We start from the raw sequence: 15,361 nt of genomic DNA, 5'->3' as shown, positions 1-15,361 counted from the left end.
GTTGCAGATGCACATGCTGAATGGGGCGCTCCTGGCCTTGCTGTTTCCTGTGGTTAACACGCGATTGGTGAGCAAACCCCATCTTTCTCTCCCTGTTTATCTTCCCTGTGTTCTCTTTAGAGGTTTCCTCCATGGGTCCTTCCATAAACACTCTTTTCTTCCCCTGGAGATATATTTGAACTTTGCAGTGGACTTTATGAGAAAGGGCTGTAGCTCATAAGAACAGCCCTGCTGGATCAGGCCCAAGGCCCCTCCAGTCCAGCATCCTGTTTCACACAGTGGCCCACCAGATGCCGCTGGGAAGCCCGCAGGCAAGAAATGAGGGGCATGCCCTCCTCCCTCCTGCTGTTGCTCCCCTGCAACTGGTACTCCGAGGCATCCTCCCTCTGAGACTGGAGGTGGCCTATAGCCTTCAGACGAGTATCCACTGATAGACCTGCCCACAGTGGTAGAACATCTTTGCACACAGAAGGTCCCAGGTTCAATCCCTGGCATCTCCAGGCTGGGCTGGGAAAGATCCCTCTCTGAAACCCTGAAGGACCTTTGCCAGCCAGGACAGAATTATTGTTCTTCCCAGTATAGACCATCAGTGTTCCCTCTAGTTTTTTTATCACCAGTGAGCAAGAAGAGTTTTTCATTCTGGGCAGCACTATCAAGGCTGTGTGCGCACATAACACACCCACCCACCCACCCTCCAGGAATCAATTATTTTTTAAAAATTCCCCCAGCCCCCCAGAAATAATTAATGCATTTTTGAAACTTTTTTTAACCCCACCTCTGGTCTCTCTGGGCTGCCCCGGACTCGGGGGAGGAGCCGTCACCTGTCCTCTTCTCTCCGTTGTCCTCTGGCTAGAGCAGCGGGAGGAGGCGGCCAAGGCCCAGCCATGGCGTGTGTGGGGGGGGTGGGTGGGGAGGGAGTAGGCAGTGCAGCTGGGGAGAGGGGGGGAAATGGGGCAATGCTTCCCGTCCCTTCCCGGGCGGGAAAATGGGGCCTTGGGCAGTGGCAGCAGATGCAGCAGAAACTGTGCCCCCACCAGAAACAGTTGCATGGGCGCCCGGGGGTTGGTGTGTGTGCGCACGCGCATGCACCTTCGAAGGAAGCCTGTAGACAGTACTGAGCCAGAGGGATGATTTTTCTGATTCAGTGTGAGGAAGCTTCAGGGGAATCTCTTGAGGAAGGAAAGGCCAGAGCTCTGTATGCAGAAGGTTCTTGTTCCGCTGAGAGAGGTCCAGCCAGGGGGGACCGTACGGAGCCCGACGCCTCGGCAGGGCTGCGTCATCTCTTCACCTGACTCCAAGCAGGGCCGGCGTAGAGTTCTGCACATGGCACTATCTGGCGGTGCTGAGTCTGCCACGCGTAGTTGCCTTTGACCGCACACGGTTCATGACAGTCAGCTGTTAAAGAACTTTGCTCGTGCATCAGTTAAGCCCCAATTTAACTGTGATTCATAGTTTTATTACTGCACTTACCTGAGAGGCTGAGATTGTACTGGAGGTGAGAGAATCCTCTGCTGACTGATACATCGGAATGGGCCCCATAGCTCAGTGGCAGAGCATCTGCTTTGCAGGCAGAAGGTCCCCGGTTCCATCCCTGGCAGCATCTCCAGGTAGGGCTGGGAAGGGTTCCTGCCTAGAACCTTGGAGAGCTGCTGCCAGTCAGTGTAGACAATGCTGAGCAAGATGCACCAAAGGTCTGACTCTATAGATGGCAGCTTTTTATGTTTCTGTCTTTCTACAGATGACTTTCAGTTGATTGATTATTCGGAGCTTTGAAGCAAAAGAAAACCCATATTCCATATTTTCTTCGCTTTTAGCTTCATGATTTTGGTAGATTATCTATCTATCTATCTATCATCTAAAAAAGAAGTTGCCCAAGCAATGGGGGCATGTTTTTAATTTCTTAAAACATTTAGCTAACCAATGAATTGATTAAATGTTGTCACTCTAGTTAATATTTTGTAATGAGATACTGGGCATGCATTGATTTTTGTCCTTCACTTATTTATTTATTTATGTATTTATTTATTTGGAACGTTTGATATATCGCCCACTCCGAAGACTCTGGGCGGTGTACAAAAACATGCAAAACAAGACAGCATGAAAATTACTTTCTAAATAAAACTAAAGTAACTAACAAAAAAGAAAAAACCAAATAGGTAAACTACAGGGCAAAAGCCTGGTGAAAAAGAAAAATCTTCAATAGAGACTTAAAAATCAACAGGGAAGGAGCTAAACAAATCTGCAGGGGAAGGGAATTCCAGAGAAGTGGGGCAGCAACCGAGAAGGCCCTTTCACGGGTCTTATAACAACACACCTTCCTGTGTTGATGAAAGCAAAGTTAAAAGGAACTTTCCTATGTTTTAAAAAACAAAGCAAAACAAAAAGCCAACTAATTTTTCTGAATTTTTTTCCCTTGCCGTCTTCTTAAGAGCACAGTCTGTCTTAAGGAAATGGTTTCTTCTCAAAAATTAAGAGCTGGGTAGCCCAAGACCCGATTAACGATGATCTTCATTAGCAAGATTATCATGGCTTTGGCTGAGAGGAGCCTGAAGTGAAATGTATCATTGCAAAGCCAATTACTAACTGTTCTCTTTGCTAGTCTTGCTGACCGCTGCTAAAAGTAAATCCAGTAGGAATGGTCTGACCGCAGGAATTGCTTTCAGGTTATTCTGACGCACGTGCATTTTGGAAAACCCGTAAAAGCTGGTGCATCTTCCCAACATGGAGTGTCAGTGTGTGAAAAAGAGAAAACGACTCTATTAAACCCTAAGAGCATTAGACCAGCCCTGCTGGATCAGGCCGAAGGCCTGTCTGGTCCAGCATCCTGTTTCACACAGTGGCCCACCAGATGCCTCTGAGAAGCCCACTGGCAAGAGCTGATGAGGGCATGCCCCCTCTCCTGCTGTTGCTCCCTTGCAACTGGGATTTAGCGGCATCCTGCTTCTGAGGCTGGAGGTGGCCTATAGCCACCAGAGTAGCAGCCATTGAAATTTGCCACTAAAATTAGCCCTCTTGATATTACTATCTGTGTGCTCAGTCAGATGGTGAGTGCCCCATACAATGGAATTCTCTTCTTGTAAAATCTTGTTTCTGAAAGCCCTTTCTAAGCAGGCTGGCTTCTGAGGACTGCAGTTAAACCAGGGGACGTGGTGCCTTGTGAGGAGAGCTGGTCTTATGGGCAGTGAGCAAGAATGGTCTCCTTTGCTAAGCAGGCTCCACTTTGGTTTGCTTTTGGATGGGTGACTGCAAGATCTCCCCTTGAAGGGGTGGGGCTGTAGCTCAGTGGCAGAGCATCTGCTTTGCATGCAGAAGCTCCCAGGTTCCCTCCCTGGCAGCATCTCCAGAGAGGGCTGGGAGAGACTCCTGCCTGAAACCTTGGAGAGCTGCTGCCAGTCAGTGCAGACAATACTGAGCTAGAGGGACCAAGGGTCTGACTCAGTTCATGGTAGCTTCCTGTGTTGCTGTGGCATTTGGTGTATGTGTTTGATGGTTCTCCTAGCATGTGAAGGTTCACCTCGGGTGTGCTTCAGGCTTGGTGGTTCCCCAGGTAGGAATCCCTGCTGGTGCCCCCAGCCTGAGAGCTCAAAGAGGAGATTGTTTCAGGTGGCCTCGTGTCTGCAAGATGCCGCTGGGGGTCACGTAACCCACCCCTCTGTATTTTTTGGGGGGGTTCCTTCAGTAACTTTCAGTGGGGAAACCATGGCTGACTTAGGGAAATGCTTGAGAAAAGACGCCTGCAGTCATGCTAGGCTGTTGTGTGGAGTCTGCATTCTGGTTTGGGGCATGCCTCTCCCACAAGCACCCTTGCACAGCTGTGGCAGGCCTTGTTATTAATTTATCTATCTATCTATATTTAGTTATTGTATTTTTTTTAATCCTGCCCTATATAAAAACCTCCCTATGTAAAACCGCCCTATGTAAACATCTTGGGGTGGGTTACAATTTAACCCAAACAACCACCAAGACCTAAGAATCATGTAAAAACACATTAAAATTACCATAAAACTGTAAAACATCATAAACCTTTGCCTTTTTTGCAAACCTCCTTTTTGCCAACTCTTTGCAAACACCGTAAACATTTTCCGGATGAAACAGGTGTGTTTGCAAAAAGCTGTTTAAAAACCGCCAGAGATTGAGAGCATTCAGGAGTGCGTTCCAGAGCCCTGGGGCCAACCCTAGAGAGAGTCTGATTTGGGGTTGCCACCAAGCGAGCCAGTGGCAACCGGGCCTGGACTGGTTACCCTAGCACTTCATCAGGATGTCAGCCCCTGAAATTCAGGCTTGATATCGTTTTTGACATCATGCCTCTCCCGCCCCCCCCCCCATTATAAGCCTCTGGGATGGTGAGCTATAAATAAGCATGTGCTCTGAACTGACAGAAAAGAGTGTAAACAAGCTATTTCCATAATATATGCTGTCCTCTTGAACAGCATCCTGACCATTTTTTATTTTTTATTTTGGTCATGGTTGATAAGAGAAGCTTCAGGAGCATAGCAAGGTTGGAGTGAGCCCAGGGACAAAAGCGAAAATTCCCCCCTGGCCCCCACCTTTCTCTCTCCCCCCTGCCATGTCTTTGCTGCAGAAGAAATGTAAGGACATGGTGAAAAAACAAAGCAATCATTCTCAGCACACGCTTTCTCTCCCTCCTATGCAAATAATAGCACACATTTCCCACACATTCATATGTATGCTCTCCCCCTCTTTCCCCCCCCTTTCCCCTGGCTCAGAAATATCCTACCACTGAAATCAGCCCAATGCACTATGTTTTACTCTGGGATATTTGTGGGGCGGGGTGGTGGTGGTGGTGGTGGTCTTCAAATATGTTGTGCTGGCAGATTCCAGTGGGCGAATGCAGTCCAACAGATACCCCGCCTTGTTCAATTGGAGTGACGCCCCTGAAACACTGAACAAAACAAGCGAATGCAAAAAGTGTGTCTAACCTCCTCCCTGAAAAGTTTTCCTCTGAGTGATTTAAGCGGCTAATCTACAGAAAGCTGATAAAAACCGAATGTGCTTGACCTGTTAACTGGCCTTTCTTCCTAATCCTCCTCCCCCTCCCTGTTGGATCACTTTAATGCGGGCAGAGGAGAAGCTGTCACACCTTGTAGAAGCAACTGCGTTAAATGCCACCTGTCTTCATCACAAAACTTGGTGCAAGGCTTTCTTCAAGCCGCAGGAGTCGTCGGCATTCTGCTTCCACTGAGAGGTCTGGAAGCCAGCAGACAGATTGGCATAAACAAGGTGTCACCTGAAGCCCTGTGGGGTGCAGGCAAAATATTTGCAGCCTTCAGTTACACCATCTCCTTGTTGGCATTTAGAATTGCAATATCTGCCTCATTCCTCTTGACACTTGGGGGTCTGGTCCTGCTGCCTGGTGACCACTCTCCTATGAGGAATATCTTGCAGTGCTCACACATCAAGCCTCCCATTCAAATGCAACCAGGGCTGACCTTCCTTAGCAAAGGGGACAATTCATGCTGGCTCCCACAAGACCAGCTCTCCTCCCTGACTGAACTAACTTGGTAGATCTAATTGGGCTCCTCCTTGTAGAGAATTGGCTGCATGCATCATTTTATAAGGTGATTGCAGATATATGTAACTTGGATTGAAATTCTGAGGCAGGAATGAAATCTGTGCATTGAACTGAGCAGACTCTGCCCTTAACAGATTCTGTTGGGTTTAAGGCAGTCACGCGTGCTCTCCTTCTTTCTTTTTGCAGAACAGTGTCCGCGGAGCACTGCTTCAGACACAACAAAAATAGAAGCATACCTGGAGGTCAGGGGCTTGCTGTCTCTTCTCATCTTGCTGGGACAGCGTGGTGGCAGGGCTTCCAGGAGCTAGAAATGTTTAAACGGGCAACAAGGCCGAGTTGCAATCAGTTTAGATAATGCAAACCGTATTGGGAATAAGTGGGTATCGGTGGATTTTTGTAGGGAGTAATGTGTGCCAGGCTTTGACAAATTTCCTTTGAGTCAGACCAAAAAATTAGAGGAGTCAGACAACGAACACTTGATAAAATTCCCAAACTTAGTAGCAGACATTGTGAAGGAGGATGCTCAATGCTACTTACCCCTTTTATAGGTAACATACTTCAAACAGAAACAAGGCTACCTGGGACAAATCAAGGTTTTATTAACTAACTCTGCTTCTGAATATCCTGGTCTAGGCACCATGGTTAAATTTCTTGGTGCCATGGTTCCCTGGCGCCTGAGACTTGTCAGGCTCTGATGTATACTTCTGTTGTAACATTAGCCTAGAATATTGCACCTTTAATGAGTAGCAGATGTGTGTAGAGGGTCAGAGACCTCCACTCTTTCTTTCATTCTCTTGGGCTAATGAACTCCCACCTCCCTTTACTGGCCAAGATTTCTAAACTGGCTTTTTGTTACTAAACCATACTTTGCCATTTCATTGGCACCCAGTAAACTGTGGTTTGCCCGAACCATAGTTGCCTGCTGCTTTAGGTTGGCTTGGTGCAAACTATAGCTTGTCAGATTCAGACAAAACAATAAATTACGGTTTGCTTTGAAGCAGAATTGGATGCCTCTCATCTCCTCCCCTCATACATGGGGCATGAGTCTGAATTGTTCCTACTCATTCTTGAAACACTGTGTTTTGGTGTTTATGTATGAATAGGATCTTCTATTGTTCCTACTATGCTTTCTGTGCTCTATATATTACTGTGTCTGTTATGACCTAAAACCAGGGTTTCTTAACCTTGGCCCCCCAAGATGTGGTTGGACTACAACTCCCATCATCCTCAGCCACAAAGGCCATGTCTGGGGATGATGGGAGTTGTAGTCCAACCACATCTGGGGGCCCAAGGTTAAGAAACCCTGACCTAAAACCACCGAGGAAGAGAGGTGGTCTTGTGGCTGAGAGCATGAATCGTCCCCTTTGCGAGCAGGGTCTGCCCTGGTTTGTGATGAGATGGATGATTACATGTGAGCACCGTAGATGTGGGGTTGGGGCTGTAGCTCAGTGGGAGAGCATCTTCGTGTTTGCATGCAGAAGGTCCCAGGTTCAGTCCAGGGCAGATCTCCAGATGGGGCTGGGAAAGACTCCTGTCTGAAACCTTGGAGAGCTGCTGCCAGTCGGTGTGTAGATCAGGCCTGCTCAACTTAGGCCCCCCAGCTGTTTTTGGCCTACAACTCCCATAATCCCTAGCCACAGTAGCCAATAGCCAGGGATTATGGGAGTTATAGGCCAACGTCTGCAGCAGGGCCGAAGTTGACCAGGCCTGGTGTAGACACTACTGAGCTAGATGGACCAAGGGTTGGACTTGCTATAAAGCTGCTTCCTGTGTTACCTCCCTACCTAGTATGAACATACCAATTTCATAAGTTAAGGCGCCCTATTCAGTTGCAAAGTCGATTCTGCAGACTTTGCCAATGGTTCTTGTTGAGATCTTTTGGGGGAGTTTGAGGGTGAGATTTTATTTTAAGTTTAAGCACGCGTGTGTGCATGCACTAAATCCTCATCTCCCCATCTGGCTGTGGCAAACCCCATATCTGTAACTTCCTGAAACAGATATTGGCCAACAGTACTGCGGTGACTTCAGACGTTCCTTATCGGGATCAGGGTTGAAGTCTCTCTTTGGTGGCCAGGCCCCAATACCCCCAAAGCCCTGTGTTCAGGAGTTCTCTGCAACAATCCCCCTCATAGGTTCCGGAAAATGTTTTGCAACCTCTTCCTGGTAAGAACAGTAACAATTGTGCAACCATCTCCTTGGGCCAATAAACGGTAGCCAGACCAAGTCCCTGATTGTTTGCAGCGAGGGAGGGACTGCAGCTGCTGCGCTTAACTGGGAGACGAATGAAACACCAACGGTTTGCAGGCGAGGGAGTCAGGCCTGAAAAGGCCACAAGTGCTCTGGGCTGCTTCCATGCAAGAGTCCTTTGAAAAAGGAAGGAAATAGAAGTGGGGGTGGGTGGGGGTTGGTGGTTTTTTTTTTTTTTGCAAAGTGTCACCAAAGCTTCAAAATATCCCCCTCAAACAACTGCATGACTCATGCCTCTCTGTGGCATTGCTTTGAGTTTCTGCAGAATTTCGAAACATGTGTGAGTGAGAGAGCCAATGCTAAGTTCAGGTGGCAGTAACCTTTGGCTGCTTGTGTGGCTTGGAACAGCCTGACCTCCTTGCATAGGCAAGGGAATTATTTGTACTTATTTGATTTGATATCTATACCATTTATAAATGTAAAAAAATACCTCCCTTCCAAAAATGGCTCAGAGTGGTTTGCATGGAGAAATAACAAATGCATAAGATGGGTGGATCCCTGTCCCCAAAGGGCTCACAGTCTAAAAAGAAACACAAGACAGACACCAGCAACAGCCACTGGAGGGATGCTGTGCTGGGGGCGGATAGGGCCAGTTACTCTCCCCCTGCTAAATAAAGAGAATCACCACGTTAAAAGGTGCCTCTTTGCCCAGTGAGCAGGGGCAATCCAGGTCATACGTGTAGTTAAGTGAATCACCCCGGTTGCTCCCACTCTAGCTCTTGTTTGCCTCTCTTGTCAGCTGATATATTTCAGAGTTGCATAGGAATCAGCCTTATACCGAACCACACCGGCTCTCCCAGGTTTCAGGCAGGACTCTTAGGAAAGCACCGGGATCTCAACCCAAGTGTTTCCAAGGTGGCAATGCAGTATTCTGGAATTCATTTACGTATATACGTGTATACATTCATATATAATCCCAGGGGGAGCTGGGCAGCTTCTAAAGGGAGAAAAGTGACCAGGAATTGGCTAAACCAGGGAACTTGATAGAGGACCAGAGGTCCCTTCCAGGAATTCAAGGATATAAGGCTTGGGAGATGCCAAGTTTATTCTGGAAGCCATCAATGAATCATTTGGTATCCCACAAAACCACAGCAATATGAATAAGTGATGATAATATCAGCAGCAATTGCTTCAGGATTGCAGAACAATTCTTGTGATTTGCTCAAGGTGGAATTAAAAGAACAAACAAACCAACAGGAATGTTTGTGAAGTGAAACCTCTCTATTTAGAAGTGGGCTCAAGAAATCTGTCGTTTCTGTAACTTGTGCCTAGAGCTGAACCTACAAAGAGGCTCTTGTTTCTGTTCTGTCTAGGACTAAACTGAATATTAAGCAAATCATAGGTGCACATTGCAGATTATCTGGCTAGCCCAGACATCTTTAAAATACTTTTCAGCGGTCAAATAGTTCTGTGTTAGTGCTTCAGGGTTGGTAGTAAGGAGATGAAGGCAGCAAGCCGCCTGTTGGCTGCATAAAAGCCTTGAGTGAGGAAAAGACACAGACTTGTTAGTGAAAGGCAACTTTGGGCCTAGAATAAAATGTCTCTTTGGGAAAGGCTGCAATCCTAACACACTTGGGGGAAACGAGACTGTTTACAATATATACTGCAAAAATGTTGCAGTATATCCCTGTTGTGTATATGTTACATGAACCTGCGCCTTAGCATGGTGAAAGTTTTAGGTACCTTTTCCCCTCAGAAGTAGAAGGGATTGTGACTGACTTGAGGGAGTATTCTTCAAGCTGAGAAATTTCCTGCTCTTTTTGTTCAAGCCCTCCTTTGCGCCACTGAGTTCCATTAGCTCTGCTTACTTAGTTGTCTGTTAACTGTCCCCTGGTCTATGAACATTGCACTCCATTGAGTTATATTGGGGCAGTTTAGGGTTCTCTCCCACTCCCACCCCCATTTAGGTTTTCCCCTTCAGATTTTGTGAAGGCGATATATTTGCAGGCTACCCAGAGTCTACTAGTACCTCTCTCTCACCCACAGGCCCTCTGGCTATATGCGTCTAAAGATTATAGCATTTCCAGCTCTTTCAGAAACAAAAATATTGATGCCCCATTGAACACAGTGGGACTTGTTTCCAAGTAAACATGCATAGGCTTGTGCACTAAGAAAACGAGTCAAATGTATCCTTCCTGGGAACGAGCTACTTTCAGTAAACAATATTTCAGCTGGTATGCCTTGCCTCTGAGGCCTTCGTTTCTGTCCCTCGTGCTGTAACCCCGAAATTAACAAACATAAACGCAACTCTTCCATTTCTGCAAGCTGAGTCAGTTCTGAGCAGTGGCATCTAATTGTCTTGATGTAGTATCTGTCTTCTCCAGATCCTACAGAGGGTGTGTTGGCTGCTTAATGTGTTAATTATATTGTTTAGGGAGGTTGCCAGTGGTGTGATGTTGAACCCGGAAAGGGCCTCACACGGCAAGCCAGACTCCAGGGCCAACAATTTCCATACCATGAAAGATTGTTTTTGTTCTGCATGGTGTTAGGACGCAGTTGTTTGCAGAGAGATTCTTTGTGCAGTTGGATAATTGCCAACAACATATTGGCTACCATAGAGGCGCCTAAGACATCAGGGAGAGCCTGGGAGGAACGAATTGGCCTGTGTTTCCGTCTTCATCTAGAACTGGGGAATCCCTCTGAAAACGTCTTGCATGAGAACTTTTCAGCAAACCGCCAAAGCACACCTGCAGCTGCGTGTTGGGTTTTCCTGCTTGGATGTTTATCAGTCCACTTGAGTCGTGTAAGGAGTCGCCTTTTAGATTCACGGAAGCTGCCTGCCCTTGACGTTGCTCATGCAGCCTGTAGATGTGTGGATAGGCCCATGGTGATCAGGGATGGATTTTGCACTTGGGCTTCTGGGCTGAGCATTTTGGGACCAAGTTGCTTTGCCCACGTTTCCTGTGCTAGTGTCAGAACTTGAACTCGCAATGGGTCCTGAATGGATAAATTGAAGGGTGTTGGGTTCGGATCCAGCACTGGCCGGGGTGGGACGGGACTGCAGAGCACCACCTTTGCACCTACAGTCCAGAGTATTCCCTGTTGCTCGTAAAAGCTTCTGGATCAAGATTATTAATTGTTGTTAAAATACGTATGTGTGTGTGACATTTCTATCCTGCTCTTCCTTGGAGGAGCCCAGAGTGGTATACCCTGTGAGGTAGGTTAGGCTGAGTAACTGGCCCAGTCACCCAGTGAGTTTCGTGGCTGGACGGGGATTTGAACTCGGGTCTCCCCAGTCCTCGTCCAACACTCCAGCCACTACATCACGCTGGCAGCTGTTGTTAAAATATATAAACCCCTTTTCAACCACAACAAAAAAAGTTCTCACTGCAGTTTCCATAGCAAAGGATATGAGGAAATGTTCCCTGTTCCAAAAGAACATCCACTGGGAGAGGTGCTTTGCTTTTGTGAAATTTCACGTTCAAAGTTGCTTCTCTGCCCAGCTAGTGGGAATGAGCACGGTTGCTCACAAGGAGACCTGCTCTTGCTGCCGACTTTCCGCCTTCCCCACGGCCTTCAGCCAGCCCTGCCCTCAACTGTGCAGGAGCTGAGCCTAATCGGAGGAGCCAGCTGTGTCCAGCTATCCTCGAACGCTTGAGCCGCTCTGTCAGCTGTGGCATCTGTGGCGGCTCTGAATTGGATTGCACAGTGCGGAATCTGCTTTTAAGCACCAGTAACTTGGATTTCTTGTGCAACTGATCTGGAAGCATTTTGGGTCTGCAGTTTTCAGTCAACAATTCCTAATAAAAAACTGCATCAAGCTTCATTGCTCCCCAACATGTTGGGTTAATAAATGAATCTGCTTGTAGAAATGTTTGTTGTATGCATTTTATTTTTACGCTTATATTCTGCTCTTCCTCGAAGGGGCCCAGAGCGGTGTACATGATGGTTGTTTGCTCTCACAACAACCCTGTGAGGTAGGTTAGGTTGAGAGAGACGTGACTGGCCTAGTGCCACCCAGTGAGTTTCATGGCTGAATGAGGATTTTGACTTGGGTCTCCTCGGTCCTAGTCCAGCACTCTAACCACGACAGCATGCTGGCTCTCTTGTGTGTTCAAAAACAAAATCCTTTCAGGAAGGTAGTCACTATCATGGAAAAGAAAATGCATTGCAAACAGCTGGTGAGCTTGAAGGCAATTCTTGCTTAATGCAAAGGAGGTTATGGTACTCTTTCCGGAAGAAGGATGCTTTGATTACAGACTATCATCAATAATCAGTAGCATTGGGCATGATAAAGCCAAAGTTAATTGCTTCTCTTGAAACTGATGGAGCTTTAAGATGCTTAAATGTTAGCTGTTATCATACCCATGGCTTTTTCCTTTTTCAGTCTTGAGTAATAACAGTCTTGTGGTTGCTTTTTGTGCTCATCTCCAAGTGGCTGGTTGCAAGAAGATGCTGTCAATAATGTATGCAACGTACCCTCACTGGTTTTCCCTCTTTCCTCAGCTGCCGTTTGAACTGGAGGTTTACTATATCCAACATGTGATGCTATACATCGTCCCCATCTATTTGCTACGGAAAGGAGGTATGTCGAGGTTTTTAGGTGCTGTATTCCGGCTGATTGTTGGAAATCTAGAACGGCCGTTCTGCAACCACCTTGCCTATATTTTTCTCTCTGTCTCCCATATTTATATACTGCCTGATTATGTGTAAACAATTTTTAAAACAGAGTAAAAACAAAACCATTTCACAGAATAAAAAAGTTAAAGCAGTTTCGTGGGATGAGAGCGATCAGTTTAAAATTAATTGCAATTAAAAGCCTGTCGTAGATAAAGGCCACTTCATGCCTCTTTGGTACACATGGTACATTTTCCGATATCTTTTTCTCTCCTGCTGTCACACACTAGTCAAGGAATGTTGGTTGGCTGGAGCGTCCTACTGAGTGTACACTTCCCAGCTAACACAGTGACATGTGGGATTGTCCTCAGGGTTGGGGGGGGGGGTTTGGAAGCCCAGTAGGGGGTGGAGGATGAGGATCACTGCAGGTATCAGAGCCAACTGGTGGAGCAAAGGTGTGCAGGATATTCCTCAAGCCCAAAGGAGAATGTTAGTGCAAATGCTGTCCCTTCTGTCACATTCTTCTCTATAGGGTTCTAGCAGCATAAAAATTCCAAGTTAGATCACCCACATGCACACCTCGCCTGAAGGGAGGCCCTTGCCTGCTGCAGCACGTTGCAAATGCTAAATCTGGCACTGCATCCAGTTGAATGGGTGCAGTAGTCGTGGGCATAATGATGCCTGCCATGTGGCATTGTGCACCTAACTTGGTGTCCTTTGTTGTGAGGCTGGGAGGAGAGCTGGTCTTGTGGCAGCAAGCGTGACTTGTCCCCTTTTGGGAAGCAGGGGCTGCCCTGGTTGCATCTGAATGGGAGGCTCCATGTCTGAGCATTACTGTAAGATATTCCCCTGAGGGGGATGGGACCGCTCTGGGAAGAGAATTTGCATGCAAGAATCTTCCTGTATTTCCAGAGAAGGTTGAGAGAGACTCCTGCCTGCCACCTTGGAGAAGCCGCTGCCAGTCTGTGTAGGCAATACTGAGCTCGATGGACCAGGGTTCTGACTCAGTATACGGCAGCTGCCTAGGTTCCTATCACTGCGACCTGCTGATTATCATCAGCCTGACTTGGGAGTAAACAGCAGGCGGGTGCCCATTGTGTTCACTCCCTTAGGATGAGCTCCTCCTTGTGGTTCACAGCTCTCTGCTGCCCTCTAGTGCTGGCCTGACAGCTGTGAACTTCAGTCTGACCACTTTCCTCCGTAAAAACCCAGCTGCAACGGAATCCAGGCAGCATTGGTCTCCGCTTTGGCAATGCAAACACGCTTTATAGAATGAAGGGAGAAAGCAAACTCTGTTTTGATGGACCATCAATAGAATGTGTGAGTGTGACCTTGTAAGACCTAGTAAGGGTCACTTTTGTATTTGATAAGTTAGCCATATTATGCTGGATAAATGCTTGACAGAAGTCCATTTGTTTGACACAGTTAAGGCCTTGGCCTTAGCATGAACCCATGGGCGAAAGCTGTCATATAAGTGAATTCCCAAATCTCCCACACTATGTCCAAAGTGGATATCCCTTTTACGGTTGGGCGCACACACCTCCAGAGCCTATACAGAGTGCAAAGTGTCATCTTCCATTCTGTTTCGGATAGCCCCCAGCCCCTCCCGCTTTCAATCTCAGAAAGCCAGGCAGCTCAGTGTGAGCTCAACTTCCCCAATTTTTGTGAAAGGCGAACTTCCTCATTTTCGCTGAAAATTAAGAGTATGCTAACCACAAGCATCACGCTTGAGAACAATTGGTACTGCCCAGAACCTGTACTTTTCGGTTCCCTTGCGTAAGTACCACCCTTGGCCAATGATATTAAGTGTCAAAGGGAGCAAGTTTAACCATGGGTCATTAATGGTCAAGACCCCTTCTTTATCCAATCGTTGTTAATGTGTAGGTGATCAGAAAAGGATACAAAACCCCCAGTATGGAGATAGGTAGGGGGGAATCGTGATGAGAGGAAGAGAAGAAGGGAATCGATCAATCAATTTGACAACACCTAGCATCTAGCAAAAAGAGGAACAAGGCGAGATTCCCTTTGGGTATAGTATATAGGAAATCGTGATTGCAAAGATCTTTTATTCTGCTAGTGTCTCAAAGCTGTTAGTTTTGTGATTGCTTCGTGAGAGAGAAGTATTTTTGCTGTATGCTGAGATCTACCTGAATCTGGTGAGAAATAAAACCTTTTGATTAATTTTTACCCCTTCATTCTCCTCGTGTTTTCTTGGATCCTGAGAGTCTTGACAGCCAAGACTATCGAAAAGAACCCACAGTTCTTGTTAATGCAAGGGTTCCGAGATCCCCATCTATTCCCATACTGCAAGGGGATTTTGGGCATCTCGAATCTCTTACAACCTCACGGAGCTGAGAATCTAAATGCTCACAGTGGGAGAGATAAGAAGGGATGAATAAAAATGCCGCCTCCAGCATCCCATCTCCAGAGGCCGTACCTGCAGATTTGTCTGAGGACCTGTCTCTGATAGCAGCCTGAGGAACAGGCACACTCTGCCCCTCATCTGGTTTCACCGATCAGCATTCCACAATCTCATTTCTTGGTGCCTTGTTCCAGAGTTAGCGGGACACTGATTTTTCCTGGTCTGCTTTTCTAACAGGGGTCTACACTCCTGAGCCATCCTGCAATTTCTGGTGGGCCCTGCTATCCACGGGGCTGATGTTTGTCTATCACTATACTATTCTACAAATTCTGGGACTGGTAAGTGGATATTGATGGTCGTTGTATCTGCTTAGCATCTGCCTACCCCACTCACTGTACAATTTTAAATGAAAAATGGGACAAGTCTGGAGCACGGGCGAACACGTTAAGTTGCTGCATGCACTAATTGGAATTAAAATGACTTAGTAATTGCCTTAAGTTTCCATCTCCACCTATATGAACCTGCCAGGGCCCTCCACTTTACATCTCAGGCCCTGCTTGTGGACTTGCTGTTGACTGAGATCTAGTTGGTGGGGACCAGAGAAAGGACCTTTTTGGTTGTGGCCCCTTGACTTTGAAATGCCCTTCTGCACAGCACTGCTA

General features: G+C 47.0%; 1 protein-coding gene across 3 annotated transcripts in view; it reads left to right on the top strand.

Moving 5' to 3' along the window:
• TMEM164 (transmembrane protein 164) overlaps window positions 1–15,361 on the top strand; it is a 69,691-nt gene that overhangs the window by 24,518 nt on the left and 29,812 nt on the right. For all 3 annotated transcript variants that reach the window (XR_008311583.1, XM_053273478.1, XM_053273479.1), the window contains exons 4-6: window positions 1–67; window positions 12,227–12,305; window positions 14,937–15,037. Coding sequence is in view for 2 of the 3 variants with exons in the window: in XM_053273478.1 (XP_053129453.1) it covers window positions 1–67; window positions 12,227–12,305; window positions 14,937–15,037 (247 nt within the window). In the remaining variant the exon portion in view is untranslated. The remainder of the gene's footprint in view (window positions 68–12,226; window positions 12,306–14,936; window positions 15,038–15,361) is intronic.

Source organism: Hemicordylus capensis, chromosome 11 (genome assembly GCF_027244095.1).
Source record: "Hemicordylus capensis ecotype Gifberg chromosome 11, rHemCap1.1.pri, whole genome shotgun sequence".
Taxonomy (NCBI): Eukaryota; Metazoa; Chordata; class Lepidosauria; order Squamata; family Cordylidae; genus Hemicordylus; species Hemicordylus capensis.
This window is presented reverse-complemented; position numbering and strand designations above follow the sequence as displayed.